This window comes from Pelophylax lessonae (assembly GCF_965119305.1).
Source record: "Pelophylax lessonae genome assembly, chromosome: 9".
NCBI lineage: Eukaryota > Metazoa > Chordata > Amphibia > Anura > Ranidae > Pelophylax > Pelophylax lessonae.
The window spans coordinates 95,628,453-95,651,834 of record NC_138776.1 but is presented as its reverse complement, the minus strand read 5'-3'; the positions used below and the strand labels follow the sequence as shown (position 1 = coordinate 95,651,834).

Below are 23,382 nucleotides of genomic sequence, written 5' to 3'. Positions count from 1 at the left end.
AACTAAAACATGACATGCATGTAGTTTGCATGTTCTTCATGTTTTCCCTGTGCATACTCCAAAGACATGCTGATAGGTTAATTGTTGCCTATATTACTGGCTCTAGTATGTGTCTGTATGTATGTGAGATAAGTATCTTAGATTGTAAGCTCCTTGAGGGCAGGCACTAATGTGAATGTACAATATGTAAAGCGCTGCATAAATTGTCAGTGCTAAATAAATGCCTGTAATAATAATAATGACAGTTGATACTGTGGTGAATATGCATTATCTGTACTTTTTGAATATGGTACTTAATAGTATTTCCACAACAAAGTGTGATTTTATCTTCAAAGGATAAGTGAACTTTCATAGCCCCCCCTGACTTTAAAGGATAAGTTCTCCTTTTTACAAAAAAATGAGTAAAATCAGGTAACAAAAATGTGCATTTATTATTTTTTGTTTTAGATGCCTGTAAAGATCAGCAGATTTCTAAAGCCATGCAGGTCTACTGCAGACCTTTCAGTGTATCTTCTTGCTCGTACCTCATGCGGACAAGAATATAAACACAGACCGCAAGAATCCATGAATGACCACAGTACTCACAGCGCCATGGTAATTCATTGAAAGCTATAAGTCGACAGTCGCTAAGTAGTTTTCCATTCACAGAACACAGTGAATAATTGATGCGGCTGGGCAGCCCGCACAGCCCCGTTTTCTAAAAATGTTGACAGAAGGGGGAGAAGATCCCCCACTAGCTGTCAATGTGGGGGAGTGGGGGCCGGTCCTTTTGCAACACCTGAATATGGGTGTAATCTGTTAAGAAAGGCGAACTTCTCCTTTTAAATGTTACCCTACCTAGATTTATAGTCCCCTCTTTTCCCACAGCTATAGCTTGCCACATTTTGTAATCTCACAACCAAGCTTTTTTTGCCTGCTTTTTGGGCCTGTGCAGTTGATCTTCATTGATATCTATGGACCCATCTGACTGGTGTCTTCTGCTTTGAGAGTGCGTTAGAAGTCAAAGAGGCACGACATACATACAGTATGAGGCTCTGAAGCCGTTGCTTAAGGCCCCTTTCACACATACGGTCCGTTTGTCAGTTTTTCATCCATCCGTTGACGGATGAAAAACGGACATCAATGCATCTCTATGTAAAAACGGATGACAACGGATTATCATCCGTTAACATCTGTTTTCATCCCCTTCCGTCAATGTCCGTTTTTTGGAACAGATGAATGCCCTATTTTTCATCCGTCAAAAAAACTATTCAGACGAAAAATGGATGTAAACGGACAAACGGTCCTTTTTTATCCGTTTTTGCATTACTAGTGGATATAAAAAAACGGATGAAAAACTGATACATTTTGACGTGACTGAACTGATGAACTGAACGGATCGTATGTGTGAAAGGGGCCTTAGGATACTGATGTAAATTACGAACATATTTAAAGCAATGTTAAAATCTTTTTTTCTTAGGTTCTTCAGACATTGTGTGTGACCTGTTAGGCGCTAAAGGGAAAGATATACTGTATATTGGAGATCACATCTTTGGTGATATTTTGAAGTCCAAAAAGCGTCAGGGGTGGAGGACGTTCTTGGTTATCCCGGAGATGGCACAGGAGCTTCACGTTTGGACAGACAAAAGCTGTAAGAAGTCTCAATCATTCTTTTAATCGAATAGTACTTCATTATAGTAAAATATATAAGCTGGTCTTTAGATACTACTTAGGACATAGAGTGCAGAGCTATGAATAATTTTAATCATCATTTACCTCTGATTTTCCTAACTGCTAATGCAATAACAATGTATTTCAATGAATCAAGGGTAATGAGTATATTAGAGTAATATTTGTGGAAAATGGATAGCTGAAATAATTTAACTCTATTTGTCTGTGGAGAACTGGCAGATTTAGCATAATTAATTAGAAAATAGCTGTTTATATATCTGTTTTAATTTCAGACAGTTATTTGCTAAAACAAATACATAGTTATTATTATTTTATGTTAAAAGGTCAGTCAAGTCAATACAGATATTTCAGTTTATATCATATGCCAGCAAACTAAATTATCTACCTTCATTATATATGTGAATGACTGTAAAACCCAAGGTCCACTCATCTAATGTGAATATATATAAGAAGAAAGTCTCCGTCTATTGGGAGTTGGAGATATCTCTGTCAGAGCCATTATTTAGCAGGAGGAGCGAGACTCCATGATTGGGTGTAGTAGAGCCTCGTTTCTAGAGTTTCTCATACTTGTGAGAACTTCTTGGGTGCTTCAGCCTAGAGTTGTACACAGACAACTGAAATATCTGTTTTGGGTGGACTGATGCTTTAAGTGCTCATTGATGGAGTCATATTCTTTTACCAAAAAATGGTCAATAACTTACCTTGGTACATTGATACAAGCTTTTATGAACTAATAAAGGAGTCTGATCAAAACATGTCTAGGTATTAGCGTGGCAAAAAAAAACTAAGTTCTGGGTCACTTTGCACAACATCATTTCTCTTTGCGTGTACAAGCTCCAGGTGTGGTATCCTGATCCTTGCTTTATCGCTACTTAGTCCCGGTTCACACTGGTGCGATGCAGGAAACCCTGCCATTTAATGCCGGTTCCCGCATCGCACCTTAATCAGACACTGGTTCACAATGACATCTGCCGGGGTGTAAATGTGAAGTTAATGACACCCGCAGGATGGTTTGCATTTCGCAGTGCGAACTGTCAAATGGTGCAGGAATCGGATAGCATAGGTGTGAACACCCATGCAATTCAATTCCAGTGCAGACCAAAAAAAAGGTCCTGCACCATTTTGGTGCAAATGCAATGTGATTTCAGCCATACAATTTGTATGGCTGAATTTGCATTGCACGGACATCGCATGTGATCTGCACAGCAATGCAGTGCAAATCACATGCAATGTTTGTGGTCGCACAAGTGTGAACCAAAGCCTTAGTGTGTTCTGGTCTCCATGACCCTTGGGTTATACTGCAGGAGTAGGACACTGGGAAGAAAAAAAATCGGCAGTCCCAGGGGGTATACTCCCTCTCTCTGCTATAGGTTTTTTTCTGCCTAGTCAGGAGTAAGGACCTCGTTCCTTGCTGGCATCTCTGGTCCTGGCAACTTTTTTTTTAGATAGACCTTTTTCTCCTGTTTTTTTTTCTGTGAGATCTGCAATCAACTGCCCAACTGGGCGACCGGCTGGATAATCTAGATCTAGACCCCCCCTTGATCTGGCCCCCCCATCCAACCCCCCCCCCCCACTTATGCTGGGGCTGTATGGGTGGTCTGGTCCACCTCCTGGGGTGGGGGCAGGGCACTATGCGGGGGTTGTACCTGATGGGGACTCCTGCCAGGGCCCCAACCCCCCGTCCTGCCTGGTCCTGTCCTTGAGGCCTGAGGATCCCTCCTGGGAGCCTTGTGGTGCCGCGCGGGGCTGCCATTTTGCTGTAGCCTGTGTGTTAATATTCACAGCGGCCTCCCCATCCCCTGGTGCTTCCTCCTGGATCTTTTTACTTCCTGATCGCCGCATGTGGTGTACAGATTATCCTGGTGGCTGCAGGTGCCTGTTTCTGCTGGGTGGCGAGTCTGGTGGGGTTCTCTCCCTCTCTGCTGAGGATCGCTTGGTGCTTTGTGCCTGGCGACTGGGTGGTGCTGCCAGCGCGGTTTTGCAGTGTTTGTGATTCCTCCACATCTGCACATCTGCAAACGCGCTCGAAAAGGCGCTTGTGGAAGGACTAATTGTATCTGTGCGTGAGCCTTTGAAGATGGAGGATACAGCTGCGATTGCGGCGCAGGTTACCTTTGGCACTCACAGGCTACCTGTTTCCTTCCCCACCTATTTTGACAGAATTGTCGCTAAAGTGTGGGGACAACCAAAGCGTCCCCTTGGGGGTCCCTAAGCGATTTTACTAGGCGTTACCCCTATGAGGAGTCCCTTATTAGGAAGTGGACTGTTCCACTTGTGGTGGACCCTCTGGTTTCCAGATTGAACAAGGAAACCATGATTCCGGGTGAAGAGTTCCCGGCCTTTAAGGATCTTTCTGACACAAAGGTGGAGGCTGTGGTCCACAATAAGTATACTCTGGCTGGTTCAGCACTGAGGCGGGTATTTACCATTGCCCTGGCGTCGCAAACTCTCACTAAGTGGGCTAAGCTTTTACGCCGTGACCTGGAGGGAGAACAGCTCTGCCCTGCCTTTGCTGAGCTGGCGTACCAGCTGGCCCAGGGGCTGCAGTTTATCTGTAATGCCTCTTTGCATGCGGCTCCCCTTGTGGCTTGGCTCCCTGTTTTGGCAGTGGTCCTTCTGCGTGTCTTTTGGCTTAAATGCTGGTATGCCGACCAGACTTCTAAAAAGGTCTTGACTGATCTCCTCTTTCAAGGGGATAGCCTGTTTGGGGCTACCCTGGATGATGTCATTAAAGGTCTCACAGGGGGAAAGAGTACTTTTCTTCCGCAGGCTACTAAGGGCAAGGAACCTCGTCGTAGATGTGGGCCCTCCTTCTCGGCTCATAAGAAGTTTTTTTGTCCCTCAGGGCCGATTGACAAGGACTCAAAGCCTTTCAGGGCCTCCTCTGGAGGATCCAAACAAAAGTTGTCTGGCAAGCTGAGAGCGGGCTTCTCCAGAGCCGCGGACAATGCCTCTTCTTCACGAAGGTGCGCCCTTACTGTATCGGGGGTGGGGGGACGTCTTCGCTGGTTTCCGGACCCGTGGACTTCCCTGGTGCAAGACAAGTGGGTCCACAAAGTCATTTGGTCCGGCTACAAGATCGAGTTCCTCTCTTGTCCCCCGGAAAAGTTCTTTCCTTCCAACTTGCACCTGTCCCCGGACCACTTACAGGGTCTGTTTGGGGCAGTAGAAGACCTGTTCCTTCAAGCGGTGATTGTCCCGGTTCCAACTTCGGAACGTTTTCAGGGTTTTACTCAAACCTATTTACAGTTCCCAGGAAGGAAGGCAGGGTGCATCCAATCCTGGACCTCAAGGCGCTGAACTGATTTGTGGGGGTGCATAAGTTCAAGATGGAGTCCATTTGCATGGTGGTGGCATCCCTACATCAGGGGGATTTTCTTGCTTCTATCGACATCAAGGATGCTTACCTTCACACTCCAATATGTGCCAGTCACCAGCGCATCCTTGCCATGGTAAAAGAGCATTATCAGTTTGTGGTGTTAACCCTTTGGTCTTGCCTCTGCTCCTCGGGTCTTCAAAAAAGTGTTAGCCCCAGTCTCCTACTGTTCTGGTGGAAATTCTTGAAATCACCATACGAACTCTGAGGGAGTTTGGCTGGATTCTGAATTTTCAGAAGTCTGCTCTGGTTCCTTCCACAAAGCTGGACTATCTGGGTCTGATTCCAGACTCGGTCTTAGCCAGAGTGCTCTTTCCTCTGGACAAATTCCAGAAATTGCAGGCTGCAATTCGTCTCCTGCTGTACAGAAGATGGTCATCCCTCCGGACTTGCATGCGGGTGCTGGGCCTGATGGTGTCTACTTTCGAGGCAGTTCCGTTTGCACAGTTCCATACGAGGTCCCTACAAAGGGAGATTCTGGCCAAATGGGCAAGACTCCTCAGTCTCTGGACAATCCGATCCAGGTGAGCCGGGGAACAAAGGAGTCTCTGATATGGTGGCTTTATCACACTCCGGCGCTTCGGCTGGGCAAATCCTTCCTCCCCTTGTATTGGACAGTGGTCACCACGGATGCCAGTCTGTCTGGCTGGGGAGGCGTCCTTGGCAAAAATTCTGCTCAGGGGATCTGGACACTGGAAGAGTCCAGACTACCAATCAAAGTCTTGGAACTCTGAGCAGTCAAACTGTGCCTGGACCATTGGATGGATCATCTTCAGGGATGTCCAGTGTGCATTCAATCGGACAGTGCCATGGCCGTGGCTTATGTCAATCACCAAGGGGCACAAGGGGGGTAGCTGGCATTCTAAGGCAGGCAGAACAGTTTGTTCCAGCCCTCTCCGCCGTACACATTCCTGGGGTGGAAAACTGGCAGGCGGGTTACCTCAGTCGGCAGGCATTGGACCAAGGGGAATGGCCCCTTCATCCGGTGGTGTTACATCAGTTGTGTCTCTGGTGGGGCATCGAGGCACCTGCAGTACCTTCTTGCTATTTATTAAAAAATTACAGGGTGCACTTACATGGGTCGTATAAAATCAAGCCTCGGGACTGGACCGAAGAGAGGGTAACCGCGGCCGCCTGCAGTGCGGTCCGCGGCAATGGGTGATGACGATGCGGCGCTCCTCTCTGACGCGTTTCCTCCTAAAGCGGACGTCAACGGAGACAGGAGATCTCCAAGTCCCGAGGCTTGATTTTATACGACCCATGTAAGTGCACCCTGTAATTTTTTAATAAATAGCAAGAAGGTACTGCACTATTGTCTGGTCTCTATTTTATGAGATACCGTGGGGACATATTGACTGACTCCAGAGGGGAATTATCCAGACTGAGTTTGCCCAGGATAGAAGACGCTGACCACTCAGGAGAGCTTACGATTAGCCCTATACCATCCTCCATCCGGTAAGAGGCTCATCCTCTCATTTGAGTGGTGCTCTTTAGCTTCCTTCTACACCTAAGCACCTTTTCCTCACCTGGACTTCTCTTATACGCCCTTAATTTCTCCTTTCTGGTAAGGAGTCAGTCCTTAACCTGGTGGTGGGATCACCTGCACTTGAAGTTGCTGTGGAATTTCACCTGGATATTTTCATATCTGCTACAGATTTTGTTTTGGACTTTATAGACCCCAATTTATTTATGTTTGTTTCACTTTTATTGCAGTGACATTTGGACTTTTACACTGTTGATTGACTCACTGTATTTTGTTCTTTGTGACATATCAGAGTATTCATCAGTCACCATATATATTAGTTAATAGTTTACCTAATTGTTGCACCATATTGCATTTGTTCACCTCAACCTGACTGGTTGACACTTATAAGTTTAGCGCACCTGCTTTTTTTATATCATATCATATTCCCCAATTGGTTCTAAGGTTGCAGCTTTACTTTATCTTTATTCAGCGCACTTTTTCTATATACACATGCGGTTTAGAGAACCTGATCCTCTATAAGGGTGTGTCATTTTTTTTTTCAGGTGGACTCCAGTTGTTTTTGGTTGAGCTCCTGTTGCCTGGTTGGCTACTGTTGTTTAGCCTTGGGAATTTTTTTGCTCTTCCCACCCCTCATATTTAATACTGCTTTGGGACATCCCAATGATCATGAAGATCAGGAGCTGTGTCCGCCAATGAACGAAAGAGAAAATGGGATTTTTGACACCGTAAAATCCATTTCTCTGATGATCATTGATGGACACAACACCGACCCCTCTGTGGAGTTGTAATTCTTCAGACACTGCTTTTAAAAAAAACTGAGTAACTATAGCAGAGAGAGGGAGTATAACCCCTGGGACTGCCCATAGGCGTAGCCAGATTCTTTTTCTGTCTAGTGTCCTACTCCTGTAGGGGGCAGAAAACCCAATGGTCTTGAAGATCAGGAGCTGTGTCCGTCAAAAATCCAATTTTTTTTTCTTTAGTTTGGCTTAGAGAGCAGTAGGGTTAGCAATCCTGTCATATTTTTATTGCAATCTTAATCCCTGCTGGGGAGATTCACCTTTGCTCTTTGTCTTGGTGTCCTGTGTCACTGGGACGAAAAGTGAGGGAAAAATCAACATTTTGTGACAACTGCCTAATACTAAATTTACACTGTTCTATGTGTGTTAGAGAGCATCGTAAAGGCCACATGTAGATGTGAATGGACCCACCTAGTTTCTTTTTCAAAACACACTGCACTGTAGCGCATAGATGTGAACCAGCCACATAGGAAACAATAGGATTTCTACTTGTAATGCATTTTCATGCTTCAAAATGCTTTTTTTGTTGTTGCATGTTTTGTTGCATGAAAATGGAAAAGTCTAATAGGCCCTATTTCCTTCGCTTTGGAGAGTTGTATTCTCTCTTCCTGCTGTGTCTATGGGACTGGAAGGAAGAGGAGATCTTAAATGCACAGAGAGGGCTAAAGAATCAGATTTTTGTGTTTTAACAATTCTGTGCACTTTCCAAGCCTAAAAAAAGTTTTGGTTTTAGATATACTTTAGGCAATTTTTAGTTTTTTTTCCCCTGTATTACCTAACTCCAGGTTTATTATGACTTTAACCACTTTAGGACCGGAGGATTTTCCTGCTTTACGTCCAGGCCACTTTTTGCAACTTGGCACTGTGCGAATTTAACTGACAATTGCGCGGTCATGCAACACCGTACCCAAACAAAATTTACGTCCTTTTTTTCCCACAAACAGAGCTTTCTTTTGGTCATATTTGATCACCTCTGTGCTTTTAATTTTTTAGCGATATTAATAAAAAAAGAGCGACAATTTTGAAAAAATAACAATATTTTTCTACTTTGACAGTTAAAAAAATATCCAATATATCCAATTTTTGTCATATATTTAGGCCAAAATGTATTTAGCTACATGTCTTTGACAAAAAAATTCTCAATGAGCATATTTTTAACCGCTTTAAGACCGGAAGATTTTACCCCATTCCTGACCAGGCCATATTTTGCGATTCGGCACTGCGTTACTTTAACAAACAATTTCGCGGTCATGCGACGCTGTACCCAAATTACATTTATGTCCTTTTTTTCCCACAAATAGAGCTTTCTTTTGGTGGTATTTGATCACCTGTGCGATGTTTTTACTTTTGTGCTATAAACAAAAAAGAGTGACAATTTTGAAAAAATAACAATATTTTTCACACTTTTTATATGAAATTCCCCCCCAAAAAAATTTAAAAATCAAATTTTTTTAACATTTTAGGCCAATTTGTTTTCTGCTACATATGTTTGGTAAAAAAAAAATCGCAATAAGCGTATTTTGATTGGTTTGCGCAAAAGTTATCGCAGCTACTAATAACTACGGGAAATTTAATCATTTTTATTGTTTTTTTTTTTTTTTTTAACTAGTAATGGCGGCGATCTGCGATTTTTTTTTTTTTTGCGGGACTGCGACATTGCAGCGGACAGATCGGACCCCTAACTGACATTTTTTACACTTTTGGGGGTACCAGTGACATTACTACAGTAATCAGTGCTTTAAATATGCACTGTTACTGTAATGACACTGGCAGGGAGGGGGTTAACTTTATTGGTGATCAAGGGGTTAAATATGTGCCTGGTGCTTACTGACGTGTGTGGGGGGAGGGGACTGTGTGACACAGACAGAGATCGCAGGTTCAGCTATGCTAAATCCTGTAATCTGTCCCTGCCTGTCACTTAGGAGATCTGCCCGCTTTGTTTACACAAGCGGGCGGATCTCCTCGCTCGATCGCCGATGATCGGGGAAGAACAGCGGTGATCACCGCCTCTCCTCACCTGGCCCGATTCCCGCTGTGTCTGAATACAGCGGGAGCGAGCCTCCGGCGGAGCGTGCGTGCTGCCCACAAGGGGAGGAGTCCAGCGACGTAGGTCTACGTCGCTGGACGATATCGAGCCACTTTGCCGCAGTACGCTCCATGTGAGCGGTCGGAAAGTGGTTAAATATTTTGTTTGGGCCAGACTGGCACCTTCACTAATGCATGCACCCACTGGAAGTGCTGTATAAACTGTATGCAGCATCGGCTTCATACAGTATACAGCGCTGTGTTGTGGTAATGGTACGGTGACCGTCGTGTTCCCAGAACAAAACTGAGCCAGCCTAAGAGCTGCTCAGCCATTCACAGGCAGGCTTGTATTTTTTTAATGAATACAAGTCTTCCCCCTGATTGGCTGAGGTGGGAGAATGAGGCTTCCTATGAATGTAATGGCTGAGAAGTGCTCAGAGCGACTTGATTTTGTTCTGGGAATGGAATAGAAAGTCTCTGTACCCCTGCTGGAACACTGTATGTAGTTGATAATACATACAATTTTTACAGTGCTTACAGTGGGTACTTCTGTTGGTAAAGGCAGTAGTTAGTTTGGGCCAGCTTGACTCAAACAAACTATTTAAAGTCATACTAAACCTGGAGCTAGTCTTTACTATAACTCTGATGCAGCTAGTAATAGTTGCCATTTGTTAATTCATCACTTGTCACTTGAATTACTCTACTTGTGACCCAGTGGATTCCATCAGATAGAGCAAAGTATGCATTAGTTATGTTATTGTTGGGATTTTTATTGACCAACATCTAACATTACCTAAGTCAGAATAAAACAAATCCCTCACTATTCTTAAATCTGTACCTACATTGTAGTATCTTCCCCATATAGAATGTTCAAAATTCCCTGGCCAAGTTGTGTGCTACACCCAGACCCCCATCTGCAGTTCACTATGTAAAGCAAGTTTGTATTGAATGTTGACAGCAGTGTTAGAAGTAGCTTCAAGCTTCTGATGGGTGCAGTTGTGCGTTGATTTGGGTAACTGCGCTAGGCCCAGTATGTATGAGTTGAAAAACCGGACATGCAAAGCGGCTTCTAATATTAACACGTCTCACAAATTTTCTGCTAAGCAGCAAATATGACTAAGTAGAACTTTGCATGAACTAATAAATAGTTTAAATTCCACAGCTCCACCAGGAGGAATTCACATGAAAGCTTGTATCTTACTGAGCGTTAATCATTGGTTGACCAGGCATCTGATGCCACTGGACCTTTTAGTGTCAGTCTATCCGCAATATCTCTTCTTCTCCCTGTTGTCCTGACTCCTGCCACAGCTTTATTCAGATCACATGCTAAGAAGGGGACTGAATCCTTCTGTAGTGGTATGCAATGAGGAATTGTATTGCCTAACATGTGATGTGACAGTGGAGGCCAGGCTGTCAGTTGGTTGAGCAGTTGGTTTTGGGTGGACTTACACTTTAATGTTCTTCGTGTAAGATTAATAACTCCATCTCTGAATAGTGGACAGGATAATAACCTAGAGAAGTATATTGGTAAGCAGATGACCCCAACTGGGCTGTTGTAGATAAGTGCAGGTGAGGGTTAAAATCTTTATATTGTACAGGACATGTTTTCATGTCACCCAGAGGAACTTTAACCCTACATAGGATTGCAGAAACACATGTGCATGAGGTGCCTCATCAAGAGTCCACCATCATTTTTGCTGAGTGCCAAAAGTAAGATTTAATTTTTACCCCCCCCCCCCCCCTAATCCTACTCGAGTGCTGCTTCAAATAAAATGTATCTATTTTCCAATGTGTATTTAAACACGCACACATATGGTGTATTTCTTCTCGCTTCTTAGTTTTCAAAATCCATCCCCAGGTCCTTCCCACCTTGCTTTGTTTCCTTCCTATTCTGGCTGTTTCCTGGCATCTTTCCCCATACCCATGTCCTGAGTGTCACATGACACGGCTTGATGTCTTCACTAAGTCTTCATTCTGTGGGTGGCATGCTAAGATTCGGGCAGGCTTGCACAATGGCATTTATTATTGACACTCGGGTGCCATAGGGTCCTTCAGCTTGGCAAAAGACCTTGTGGTAGTGAGATGGGTCAGATCTAGACTGTGCTTGTTATACTTCGGGCAGTTTGTCACTTCATAGTGTTTCTGTTTTGGGTGTCTCTATTGTCACTCCCATGCCTAGAAATCTCTGGCTTTGGTGTTCCTGCTTCCAACTTTCTTTTTCTGTTATCAAGTGTTTGCCTAAACTAGACACCAGTTTATGTTGTTTTGTTCTTTTTATGACTTCCATGTTAAGTGCTTCATATACTCCTGTTATTTTATTTAATTCAGCACTTTTTGAGGAGCTTCAGAGCTTGGATATCTTCCTGGCAGAACTGTACAAGTAAGTAGTATGTGATTCTTTTGTGTACAAGACAGGAAGAATAATAGCATGATTTGGTCTTCAGAAGTGTAGCAGGAATATGAAGCTACTCGCGTATCCTTGAAACTGCTCTGAGGGTCCTGTGCATCTCTCCCTCCAGCTTCAGGTGCTGGTAATCTATGGGTATAATCATCTCCCCAGACTGTTTATATGCGAAAGCAGCAGACACACACCGCTGACCACTTACATGCAAAAACTTTATTCTGTCAGCAATGACAGAGACACTCTATCATGATATTGTTTATTGTAATATTGTCAGGGGGAGGATGTGGATGGAGTGTGTCTATCACTGCTGACAAAAAGTTTTTGAACACAAGGAATCAGCGGTGTGAAGTTTCACTGCATTTTTAAATGCAAGCAGATATACAAAACTTTAATTATATGACCATACTGCCATGCCCGTAGTAAGGAGTAAAGCAAGGGCAGTATCCTAGATTTCTCCTTCAGCAGCTATTGATTGAGGTGCATTATAAAATTCACATTTACTTGTGCTTTGCAGAGCAACCTGAAGACCTATAAAAACACCAATTCGTAATCACCTTTAAAGGACAAAAAGTGCATCTGTGTTACAAAAGTCCATAAATATGTGTTAAAATGAAAAAATATCTTAAGGTGCCAAAAATTCAATATTCCACGATAAAAGTGCTTCAAAAGGTGTATAACCGAGCCAAAGGAGGTGCCAGAGTGCTTAGAGACTCAGTGCGGGGTGTTCAACTCCCCTTTTGTGTCCCCACTCACCGGAAGTATTGGACTCCATGGCTGTTTCTGAGGTCAGAACGGCTTAAGGAGTAGTAGATGTATATCACCAATCCTCCTAGCAGGTATGGCACTTCGTTCCCCGCCGGTGTTGGTATAGTATTTTGGAGGCTCAAAGACACAAATGAAAGGCTACCATTGTGAAATATGTAAATGCTTTAATATTGCGCATTAGGTACGAAAATCTACAAGATTAAAGAACACAAGCCGGCCGTAAGGGGTACAGTTCTTTCGGGAACGCAGTGTGTGTTCCACGGAGTACAGGAAGTGATTTGGGTAACACAGATGCACTTTTTGTGGAATATTGAATGAATTTGTTGCACAATTGTATTTATTTATTTAATTAGCCTTTTATAGCACTGGTTCACATATTTATATTTTTAGGCAAGTGCTTATATTTATATATATATATATATATATATATATGTGTATGTATGTATGTATGTATATTTTTTTTATAATTCTGAGCCCACTCAGTGGATGATAGCTGCCTATGAGCGACTTATTTCTTTTATAGCACTTGTCAGTTGGTGCACGATTTGGCTTATCTGTATGAAAGCGCTGTTTTTGTTTATATCTATACCTTTAAAAGACAAGTTCACCTTTTTTTTTGAAAAAAAAATAAATGTACGCTGGTGTAATTTCCAGCTCCTGCAGACTCTCAGCATAGCTGTGTCTGCTTGTACCTCATAGGGGCAAGCAGTTACCTGAGAGCAGGAAGAATAAATGAACTACTAGAATGCTTACTAGCGCCTTCATAGTTAATTGAGAACTACAAGCCATCAGGCACAATGGCTGAGGGTATGTGTCGGCATTCATTCATAGGAAAATGTGAATCAATGATGCGCCGGTGTGTGGGTGGAGTCCCTCACGGTCATACTGTTTTTAAATTGTGACAGCGGGTATTGGGAGAAGTCCCCCCCCCCCCCCCCCCCGCTATTACAGGGAGAGGGGGGATCGGAGGGGGAGGCTCCAGATGCTAGAGCATGTTATATGTTCCACCCTAAAGATGGTTGGAACATGTAACAAGTTCCAAAGGTGAACTTATCCTTTAAGATGGCCATAGACAGATGTTTGTTTCAGATTTGATCTGTCCAACCAATGGTTTACCAACAGCTGTGTAATGTTAGGGATTGCATAGTAGTGAACACTAGGCAGGTAACATTACTTATTCGTGGAAAATCGTGAAATATATTTTACCTATAATTAGGATAAGTACTTGAATCTGTCAGGGCATTGTAGTTCAGCTTTAAATAGTCTGTTCAAAGCAGACTACTGAAGCAAGAACTGCCCTGTCTGTTCTACTAAATGGAAAAGAAAGGGTGCTGGCAGGAGCAGGAGGAATCTAGGTACATAACCTAAAAACTTCAATGAAGGAGTGTGGTAAGGTTAGAACCTCTGTCAGGTATTTATTGCCATTTATATCCTGCTGGGTAGGATTTCCCATCATTTCTGTACAACCACTGGGACAGATAGTGACAGGAAATCACGAGACGGACACAGATGTCAATAAAACCTTGAGTTGTCCCTCCATACTCCAACCAAAATTGATAAAAAAAAAAGTTTATGCTGGAGTTGAGCTTCAATTCAGCAGATGGTTCAGTAGTTGTCATGCACTCCAGCCTTGCACGGTTAAACAGTCTGCTATATCTTTTGGACATCTTTTTGACAATTCTTCTTTATATAGATGAATTAACCATGACATTTTTTCATTCTAGACACCTGGACAGTAGCAGTAATGAGAGGCCAGACATCAGCTCCATCCAAAGACGAATTAAGGTATTACAACCATTTATTCACAGAAGTAATTTCCACTTGTTACTGATAGTAACACAATATGTGGCATCTAATTCAGTTTTTTTGCTAGTATTCAACACAGGGTAAAGTCACTGTATATAATAAGCAGCTGTATTTTTTAGATTGCTGTCTGAAAGCTCAAGTGTGTGAGCTCAGGCTTCTCTTTGCTCTAAATAGTATTGCCAAGATCATAATATTCAATACATAGTAACTAGGGATAGACCGATATGTTTTTTTTCAGGGCCGATACCGATATTTTGGTTACAACGTATCGGTATCGGCCGATATGGGCCGATATGTTGTACATTTAAACTTTTGAAAAATTTAATAAAAATTATTGGAAATTAAACTTTTGAAAAATAAAGACAATTTTTGACAAGATCTGGTACTGAACATGTTAATTTTTGTTTAATGCTTAATGGCTGGCTTGCTGACAGCATGTGGTGGATAGGTGACTGGCTGGCTGGCACCCTGTGGTGGGTGGCTGGCACAGGGGCTGTGGGTGGCTGGTTGGTACAGTGCCTGTGGCTGGCTGGTACAGGGCCTGTGGATGTGGGTGGCTGGCTGGCAGCGGGCTGCTGTGGGTGGGTGTATGGCAGTGATACACTCCCGCGAGACTAGTCCCACCTCCAGACGAGCCTGTCCAAGGCGAGGGAGGCGGCCTAAGAAGGCAGAATGACGTCACAAAAATATCAGCAATATCGGACAGTTCCGGGGCCGATATATCGGGGAAAGTGCATATCTGCCCCCCCCGATATATCGGCCTTGCCGATAATCTGTCTATCCCTAATAGTAACTCTCCTTCTGATAAATTTTATCATACAAACACCCAAACTGGTCTATTCAATATACATGCAGACTATGCGAAAGGATCCTTTATGCTTTTATTAGATTCTTGTTTTGATTGGGATACACAGAATTTCTGAAATGCAGATGTTAAATAATAACCATCATTTGTCTCTTTATGTGTTATGCAGAAAGTCACTCACGACATGGACATGTGCTATGGGATGATGGGAAGCCTTTTCCGCAGTGGCTCCCGTCAAACGTTGTTTGCCAGTCAGGTTATGCGATATGCAGATCTCTATGCAGCCTCCTTTATCAATCTCTTGTATTACCCATTCAGCTATCTCTTCAGAGCAGCGCATGTCTTGGTAAGTCTCTCTTCACCCAGCATCTGCTTTGATGTCTGTTCCCCTCTGCAATACGACTGTTGGACAGTTTACATACATTTCCAATATGAACTCATCATCCCCTCTGTTACTAGCATTCCTTTTTAGCAGGTGTAGATTTTTTTTTTCTTTTTTTTTTATATACAAAAAAAAAAATATGGAGAATGCTATTGCTGATCTATTTCTAATAAGTTGGATGCCTTGCTTTCTTTTGATTCAGCATTTTAAGTCTGAACTGGAAATCGTGCAACATCCAAAATTCTAATTCAAAACTCCTGATCAGCATATTGTTGTGGAATGGATCACCATGACACCCATACAGCTAGCATTCTTTAAAGGAAAGTTTGTAAAGGCAGTCTCCATATTTTCACAGGACGCACTTCCATTGTAAACATTGAAATTAAAATAGTGTTTCTCTGTCGCTCATTGACAGACGTAGTCCTCCTTGATTAATATCAACTCGGGTTATACTGCCCTCTACAGGAGTAGGACTAGACAGGAAAGAAAACGTTCTGGCCACACCTTAGGGGCAGTCCCAGAGGGTATATCCTCTCTCTCTCTGCTACAGCAAATCAGTTTTTTTCTGTCTAGTTAGGAGTAAGGACCTAGATGCCTTGCTAGGATCTTCGGTCCTGGCAGGATTTTTTTCTTAGAAAGATTTTTTTAGACAGCTTTTTTCTCCAGTGTTCCTGTGAGATCTTCAAGCAAGAAAGCTGGAACTGGGCGACGGGCTGGATGTTTAGATCCAGTGGTCACCCCAGTTCAGCCTACGAGCGCGTGCAGGCCATAGCTCCGCGCTGCGTCGGCCGCGACATAGTCCCACTGGACGGGGACTGACCCTGCGAGTTAAACGTCTCGCCTGGACGCCAATGACCAACAGAGTCACGGCATCCGTATTGGTCGACAGCCCCCCCACCCCGGTGGAGAGGGGTTCTGTCAGGAGTTGGCGCCCGCCTGGTTCCGGTATGGTGAGTAGAATGTTCCCCGTCGGGTTTGTCGGTGGACACGGGCCCTCTCTGGGATGGTAGGTGGGTCTCCCCTCTATCCTATTACATGTCACAGATCCCCCTATTTGAGTGTGATTGTTTGTGAATAGAAACCAGGAGGCTTGGTTTGGGAGCTGACAATCTAGAGTCATTGTAAGACTGTAAAGGTGACTGAAGTCAGTGGCAGTACAAAAGGGCATTACCATTGAAGTAAAAGCTATCCCACCTGTCAGAGTGTGTACACAGCCTGAGTTACTGCAGTCCAGATCGCCATTCCTCCAGCAGCCCAGGGACCGCATGCGGCCCACCAGGGTCCTATACCGCCAGCCAGGCTTTTTTTCATCATTCAGGGTGAAGTTTGTGGGGCCAAGCTCCCTCAGGCCTCCAGGCCGAATACATACTTCCCACAGGCCGCTGCTAGCCGCCGCTATCCCACACAGGCCGCCGCCATTGTTTGGTAGATCACACGAGGCCGCCATATTGGCGTAGCCTCGTGTCTCCAGCATGGGGGCGGCCATGTTTGAGGTGACCAAACACCTCGAGGAGCTATGGGGAGGCGCCGGAAGGCATGTAAAGGGGCAGAGCTGCCTCCTTTTACCCGGGAAAGCAAGCCAAAGACTTCCTGTCTGTAATAGACAGTGCTGGAACAGGTTGTATTGAAACTTCTGAGTATCAAGTGGTGAGCCTTGGGGTCTCTCTCTCTCTCTCTGTAGGGGTCCTAAAGCAGGTAACACTAAGGGGCGCTGTGGCGCTGGGGGGTCTAAAGAAAAAAAAAAGTGTTTTTTTTTTTTGCAAATAATTTTTTTTTTCTTCCCGGCAAGTGCTGGAATAATCATGGACCCTGCCACACAGGTGCCCCCACCTGATCCCCTCGAGGTGGCCGCAGGACCCTCCAGTTCACAGAATATTGATGCATTTACAGCAGTTTTGGAGTCTTTGGTATCCCGGGTGGAGATGGCCTGTCAGGGACGGGGGAGAAAGCGACCCCCGCCTACCCCTATTTCATCTGATACTTCAGATTCTGAGATGGTCATTGCAGCTGCAGGTCCCTCTGCAGGGGCTGTTGTCTCAGGTAAAGTTCCCTCAGACAGTGAGGAGGACGTTCCTGCCTCCGCCATAGCACAAGAAGCAGCATTGGTGGACGCACTAGTTGTGGCGGTCCGGGAAACGTTAAGACTTGAGGTTTTACCGGCAGAGATAACCAAGATAGAAATTCCCTTTGGTACTAGTAAGCCTACCAAGACGGCGAAGGTTTTTCCCTTACCCAAATGTTTTGGTAATAAAATCAAAGAGGAATGGGATCATCCTAAACGTACCCTTACTGTTTCCAAGCGCATTGCTAGACGCTCCGTTTGAGGAATCCCTCATTAAGAAATGGACGGTACCACCAGTGGTGGATCCACCTATTTCCAGACTGAATAAAGCCACGGTTATCCCGTTGGGAGGACGCTCCGTCCTTTAAGGATACGGTGGATCGGAAAATGGAAGCGGAGTCCCGCACCATTTTTTCCCTGATAGGGTCAGCCTTTAGACCAGTGATTGTCATTGGTTTAGTTTCACAAACATTAACGGAATGGGAAGATTGTTACGCCATGACCTAAAGGGGGAAGGTATCCCCCAGGCAGCGTCTGATTTGATGGAGCAAATCATACAAGGACTGCAGTTCGTCTGTGACGCAGCCCTGGATGCCACCCCCTTGTTAGGGCATGCATCGATGTCAGCGGTAGTCCTCAGACGTGTGCTGTGGTTAAAGTGCTGGTCGGCGGATCTAGGTTCCAAAAAAACCTTGGCGAATCTCCCTTTTCAGGGGAATCGCCTATTTTGGGGCCACCCTAGATGAGATCATTAAGGATGTCACTGGGGGCAAGAGCACTTTTTTGCCGCAGGCTGCTAAAACTAAAGGACCTCGTAACAAGCGTGGACCTTTCTTTGCCGCTCATAAAGGGTTCGTTCGCTCCGCTGGGGCGAGCGGGAAAGGCAAAGCCCCTCTAGGAGGGTTCAAGAGGTGCTGGTCGGGCAAACAAAAGGCCGACTCAGCCAAACCTGAAGTCAAGGCTAACACAGCTTGAAGGTGCGCCCCCACCCGGCTTAGGGGTGGGGGGACGTCTTCACCGGTGTTCAGATCTAGGACTTTCCTGAATCCCGGACTAAGGAGTTCAGGAGATCATACGATCAGGATACAAGATCGAGTGTCGATCACTGCTACCGGTGCGATTCTTCCCTTCCAACATTTAGGTGCTACAGGGAGCGATAGTTCCCGTTCCCTAAACAGATAATTTTCCTTACCTTTTCCAAGGATCATTCTCAGTTCCCTCCAGGAATCGGATCCGGTTGAGCAAGCGGACCAAGGAGCCTCTAGTCGGGTGACTTCGGTCTCTTATGCTCAACCAGGAGAAATCACCACTCCTGATAGAAATCAAGTTTCTGATAAATGTGTGGGAACAGAGAGCGATCAGACTTTGTCGGATTACCTGGACCAAGCAGCTCTAGGGCAGCCTGGTTCGGATCCAGTCAGACAATATCTGGGTGATGACTTGGGTCGATCACCAAGGATTTCACCATCTGTGTCTTCATCAGAGCATCCCGGAGGGGGATCTGTTGGCATATCGGCTCAACAGGAAGGCGCGGAGGTGGGCAACGCGCGCCCGCGATCCTCTAGCGGACGCAGCAGGCGCGCTGAACGGCCTGTAAAGGCAGTGTCAGCTACTATATGTCTTCCCTCCTCTCAGATTGCTGCTGAGATTTCTCCGCAGGATAGAGATGGAGGGAACTCCAGTTATCCTGGAAATTCTAGGGTAGCCTCGTCAAGCCGGTCAGGCCGACTTGGACATACTAGTCGCGAACGCTCCTTGGAGACCTCCTCTCAGGGAGGATCTGCGGTCTCAAGGACCGATCTTCCATCGTGCTTTACAGTCGCTGGTTTTAATGGCCTGGCCATTGAGACCCAGGTACTGAAGGACAGAGGGCTGTCAGCTTCAGTTATTCCTACTCTAATTAAAGCAAGGAAAGCGACTTCCAGCAAAGTCTATCATCGCACATGGAAGACTTATATTGGGTGGTGTGAATCTTTGGGATTTCCCCCACGTACCTATTCGGTGACCCGAATCTTGGCTTATTCTGCAAAAGGGGGTTGAGCAGAAACTATCCTTGAGCACTATCAAGGGTCAGGTTTCAGCGTTAGCAATCTTCTTCCAGAAGCCTCTGGCTACTCATTCCTTGGTGCGGAATTTCATCCAGGGGGTGCAGCACTTGGCTCCGCCAGTGCGCGCGCCCTTACCACCCTGGGATCTTAATTTGGTGTTGTCGGTTCTTCAGAAACCTTCCTTTGAAAATATCAGGGAGATTCCCTTGCTTACATTATCCCAGAAGGTGGCCTTCTTGGTGGCTATCACTTCTGCACGCAGGGTGTCAGAACTGGCTGCATTATCATGCCATTCCCCAGATCTAGTGGTTCATAGGGATAAGGTAGTTCTTCATCCGAAGCCATCCTTTCTTCCTAAGGTGGTTTCAGACTTTCATCTGAATGAAGATATTTTGCTACCTTCCTTGTGTCCTAAGCCCAGTCATCCTCGGGAATGTGCGTTGCATTCCTTGGAGGTGGTGCGGGCAATCAGGGTATACCTGAAGACTACGGAATCGTTCCGTAAGACGGATTCACTTTTTGTGATCACGGATGGCCCCAGAAAGGGGTTGCCTGCATCTGCCGCGACTATCTCCAAATGGATTAGGCAGACGGTGGTACAGGCTTATTCTAAGAAGGGTCGGAATCCTCCGTTCCCTGTTAAGGCGCACTCCACTCGAGCGCTCAGTACTTCCTGGGCCTACCGCCATCAGGCGTCAGTGGTCCAGGTGTGCAAGGCGGCTACCTGGTCGTCGGTGCATACCTTTACAAAATTTTATAAAGTTGATGTGATGGCATCAGCGGATGCCTCATTTGGCCGCAAGGTTTTGCAGGCCGCAATTTGAGGAGACCGGTGGTCTACCTCAAGGGTTTTTTTCCGTTGGAATTTCAGTTGAGTCTCATCTTTTGATTGATGAGCCTTTAAAACTTCTAGTTGGCACCAGTTGGGCCTTCTAGATTGGATTTTGATTTCCATTTTCCCACCCCTCATTTGTGGCACTGCTTTGGGACGTCCCGAGTTGATATTAATCAGGGAGGACTACGTCTGTCAATGAGCGACAGAGAAAAATTGATTTTTGTAAGATCTTACCGTAAAATCCTTTTCTCTTAAGCTCATTGACAGACGTAGTACCCGCCCCACTGTTTTTGAGTTGGGTTGGGTTACATTCTCTGACACTGCTTTGTGACATAACTGATATCCTGTAGCAGGAAGTGAGAGGATATACCCTCTGGGACTGCCCCTAAGGTGTGGCCAGAACGTTTTCTTTCCTGTCTAGTCCTACTCCTGTAGAGGGCAGTATAACCCGAGTTGATATTAATCAAGGAGGACTACGTCTGTCAATGAGCTTAAGAGAAAAGGATTTTAAGGTAAGATCTTACAAAAATCCATTTTTATATATGATCACACATTCATTAGACAAGTCCTGGTATATAAAGACCTTTAATTCTTAATAATATCACAATGTGCATGGGATTGCTTGTAAAATTGGAATCTGATGAATAATTAATTGAGGGATATTTGCATGGATTACTGATTTTACTAGATCAGTTAGTAGTAGTCAGGGGTATGAGACTCTTTTTGTAACATTTATAACAAAGTGCAGCTTAAAGTATGCAGATGTCAGGACTGGATCATTAGCAAGTATTGAGCAGACATGCAAGGTGTACCGTAAAAGCAATTAAAGAGAAGACATTTTAAACATGTTTTGTCATATTTCCTGATGTCTGAAAAAAAAGACCTGACACCCATAGTAGCCAATCATTTTGAAAACTGCTTTTTCTGTCTTTAAATATTTTTATTAAATTTCTTCACATACATAACAAATATACATTGAAAATAAAAAGACATTACAGTGTGACAATATGGAAAGATATTGGTTTACACAAAACTTTAAAAATAGATTTTTGCTGTCTTCAGCTTATATTTTACTCCTCTTTTCCCTCTCCCCTCCTCTCCCAAAAAAAAAAAAAAAAAAGGAAGGGGGAGAGAAAGGAAAACGTGCTCTATCTACTAAAATTATTTTGTTTAACGGTATATGTACACCTATACCAAATACCCGTGTCACCTAACAAAAACTGCTTTTTCTAATATTACCTAAAAGCTTGTGTCCATAGGCAAATGCAGCTCGCCTTTAGGCACGTTCTGCTTGCATTTGGGATCAGTTTGAGATGTTACTGAGATCATGTACAGTACATTGACTTGTATGTTTTACCTGCATTTTACCTCCTAAGCTGCAGTAACTTGCTTCTATCTGCTTTTGCTTCCCCATTGACTCGTATGAGTTAAAGAGGTTGTAAACCGAAATTAATATGTAATACCTTGAAACTAAGCGCCTGCACATCGATGTCACTGCTGACATTTTCCCCAGAGCTACTTCCGGGTTTGCGTGCTCTGGCGCTGTCATTGGCCGGAGCCGAGAACTACATCACTCCCGCACATGCGCAGGGGAGCAGCCATTCACGACATGGGGCTTGGAAGGAACGGCACCCATGTCTGTTCTCTCAGAGCGCATGCGCCAGTGATGTCATTGGGTGCATGTCATGTAAATATCTCCTAAACTGTACATGTTTAGGAGATATTTACACTACCTATAGGCAAGCTTTATTATAAGCTTACCTATAGGTAAATGTCTGCAGAGAAAGTTTACTTCCTCTTTAATAAACTGTTATGACATGGAAAAAAAGCCCATCCATACATTTCCCAATACAAAAAAGATGGAAGTTGACTGGCTTAAACGCAGGCATTTCTATGGGACAATTTTAGAAAATAAAAAGCTTAAACTTCCAATTTATGTTTGTTCCTAGATGCCCCATGAATCTACCGTGGACCATATTCATGTAGATATTAATGAATCCGAATCCCCAATGGCAACGAGAAACAGCAGTTCCCTGGACTACAAAGACTCTGACTACAAGCGGCATCATTTGACCCGCTCCATCAGCGAGATCAAACCTCCCAACCTCTTCCCACTGACCCCACAGGAGATTACACACTGCCACGATGAGGATGATGATGAGGAGGAAGAAGAAGAAGAAGAGGAGGAGGAGGAGGAGGAGTAAAACCCTGCAAGACAAGCATTATCTTAAACAGGATGCAAAGAAACAATTCCTCCCATGAGAGAATTTTCCATTTACACACCGAGAAAGAAACATTTATTTTTCTCTGGATTTGATTTCCTTTTTGTTTTTCCCGTCCAAAGTTCTGAATGCAAGTTGGCATTTGCACTCTTTTCCTCCAGGTCGTACATTTCTGTCAGAGAGTTCCGTGGACCTCTTCTGTGAGAGATGTGGCACAGTATTTACTACATTCTGTTTTATATTGTAGTTTTTATATCTCCAAAACCATCCCGCAATGTGTTGTCTGCAAAGCTGATGGATAACGAGGCACACAGCTCCTTTGAGCACATAGGTTTTTGTATATTGCAGAATAGCACCTTCTCTCTGACGCTGTAATTAGTGAATTATTTAGCACAGGTAGTGTAGCACTTGATGTGTTCCATTTCTGTTACCAGTTAATGGTTGTCCTACATCAGGGGCCTTCAAACTGTGGCCCTCTATTGTTCAGGAACTACAATTCTCATCATGCCTAGTCATGTCTGTAAATATCAGAGTTTTACAATGCCTTATGGGATGTGTAGTTCCGCAACAGCTGGAGGGCTGTAGTTTGAGGATCCCTGCCTTACATTATGTCCATTCAGATAGGTTGGGGATTTGCTGTGTTCCTCTGATCTGGAAATAGCTCCCCCTTGTGGACATCAATATCCTGCCAAAGTCTA

At 44.4% G+C, this 23,382-nt stretch overlaps 1 protein-coding gene across 2 annotated transcripts in view; it reads left to right on the top strand.

Moving 5' to 3' along the window:
• The window catches only part of NT5C2 (5'-nucleotidase, cytosolic II), a 242,470-nt gene extending 219,328 nt beyond the window's left edge, over window positions 1-23,142 (top strand). For both annotated transcript variants that reach the window (XM_082268055.1, XM_082268054.1), the window contains exons 14-18: window positions 1,460-1,630; window positions 11,684-11,735; window positions 14,249-14,309; window positions 15,305-15,481; window positions 22,412-23,142. In XM_082268055.1, coding sequence (XP_082124181.1) covers window positions 1,460-1,630; window positions 11,684-11,735; window positions 14,249-14,309; window positions 15,305-15,481; window positions 22,412-22,666 — 716 coding nt within the window. In that variant the 3' untranslated portion in view covers window positions 22,667-23,142. The remainder of the gene's footprint in view (window positions 1-1,459; window positions 1,631-11,683; window positions 11,736-14,248; window positions 14,310-15,304; window positions 15,482-22,411) is intronic.
• The last annotated feature ends 240 nt before the right edge of the window (window positions 23,143-23,382 follow it).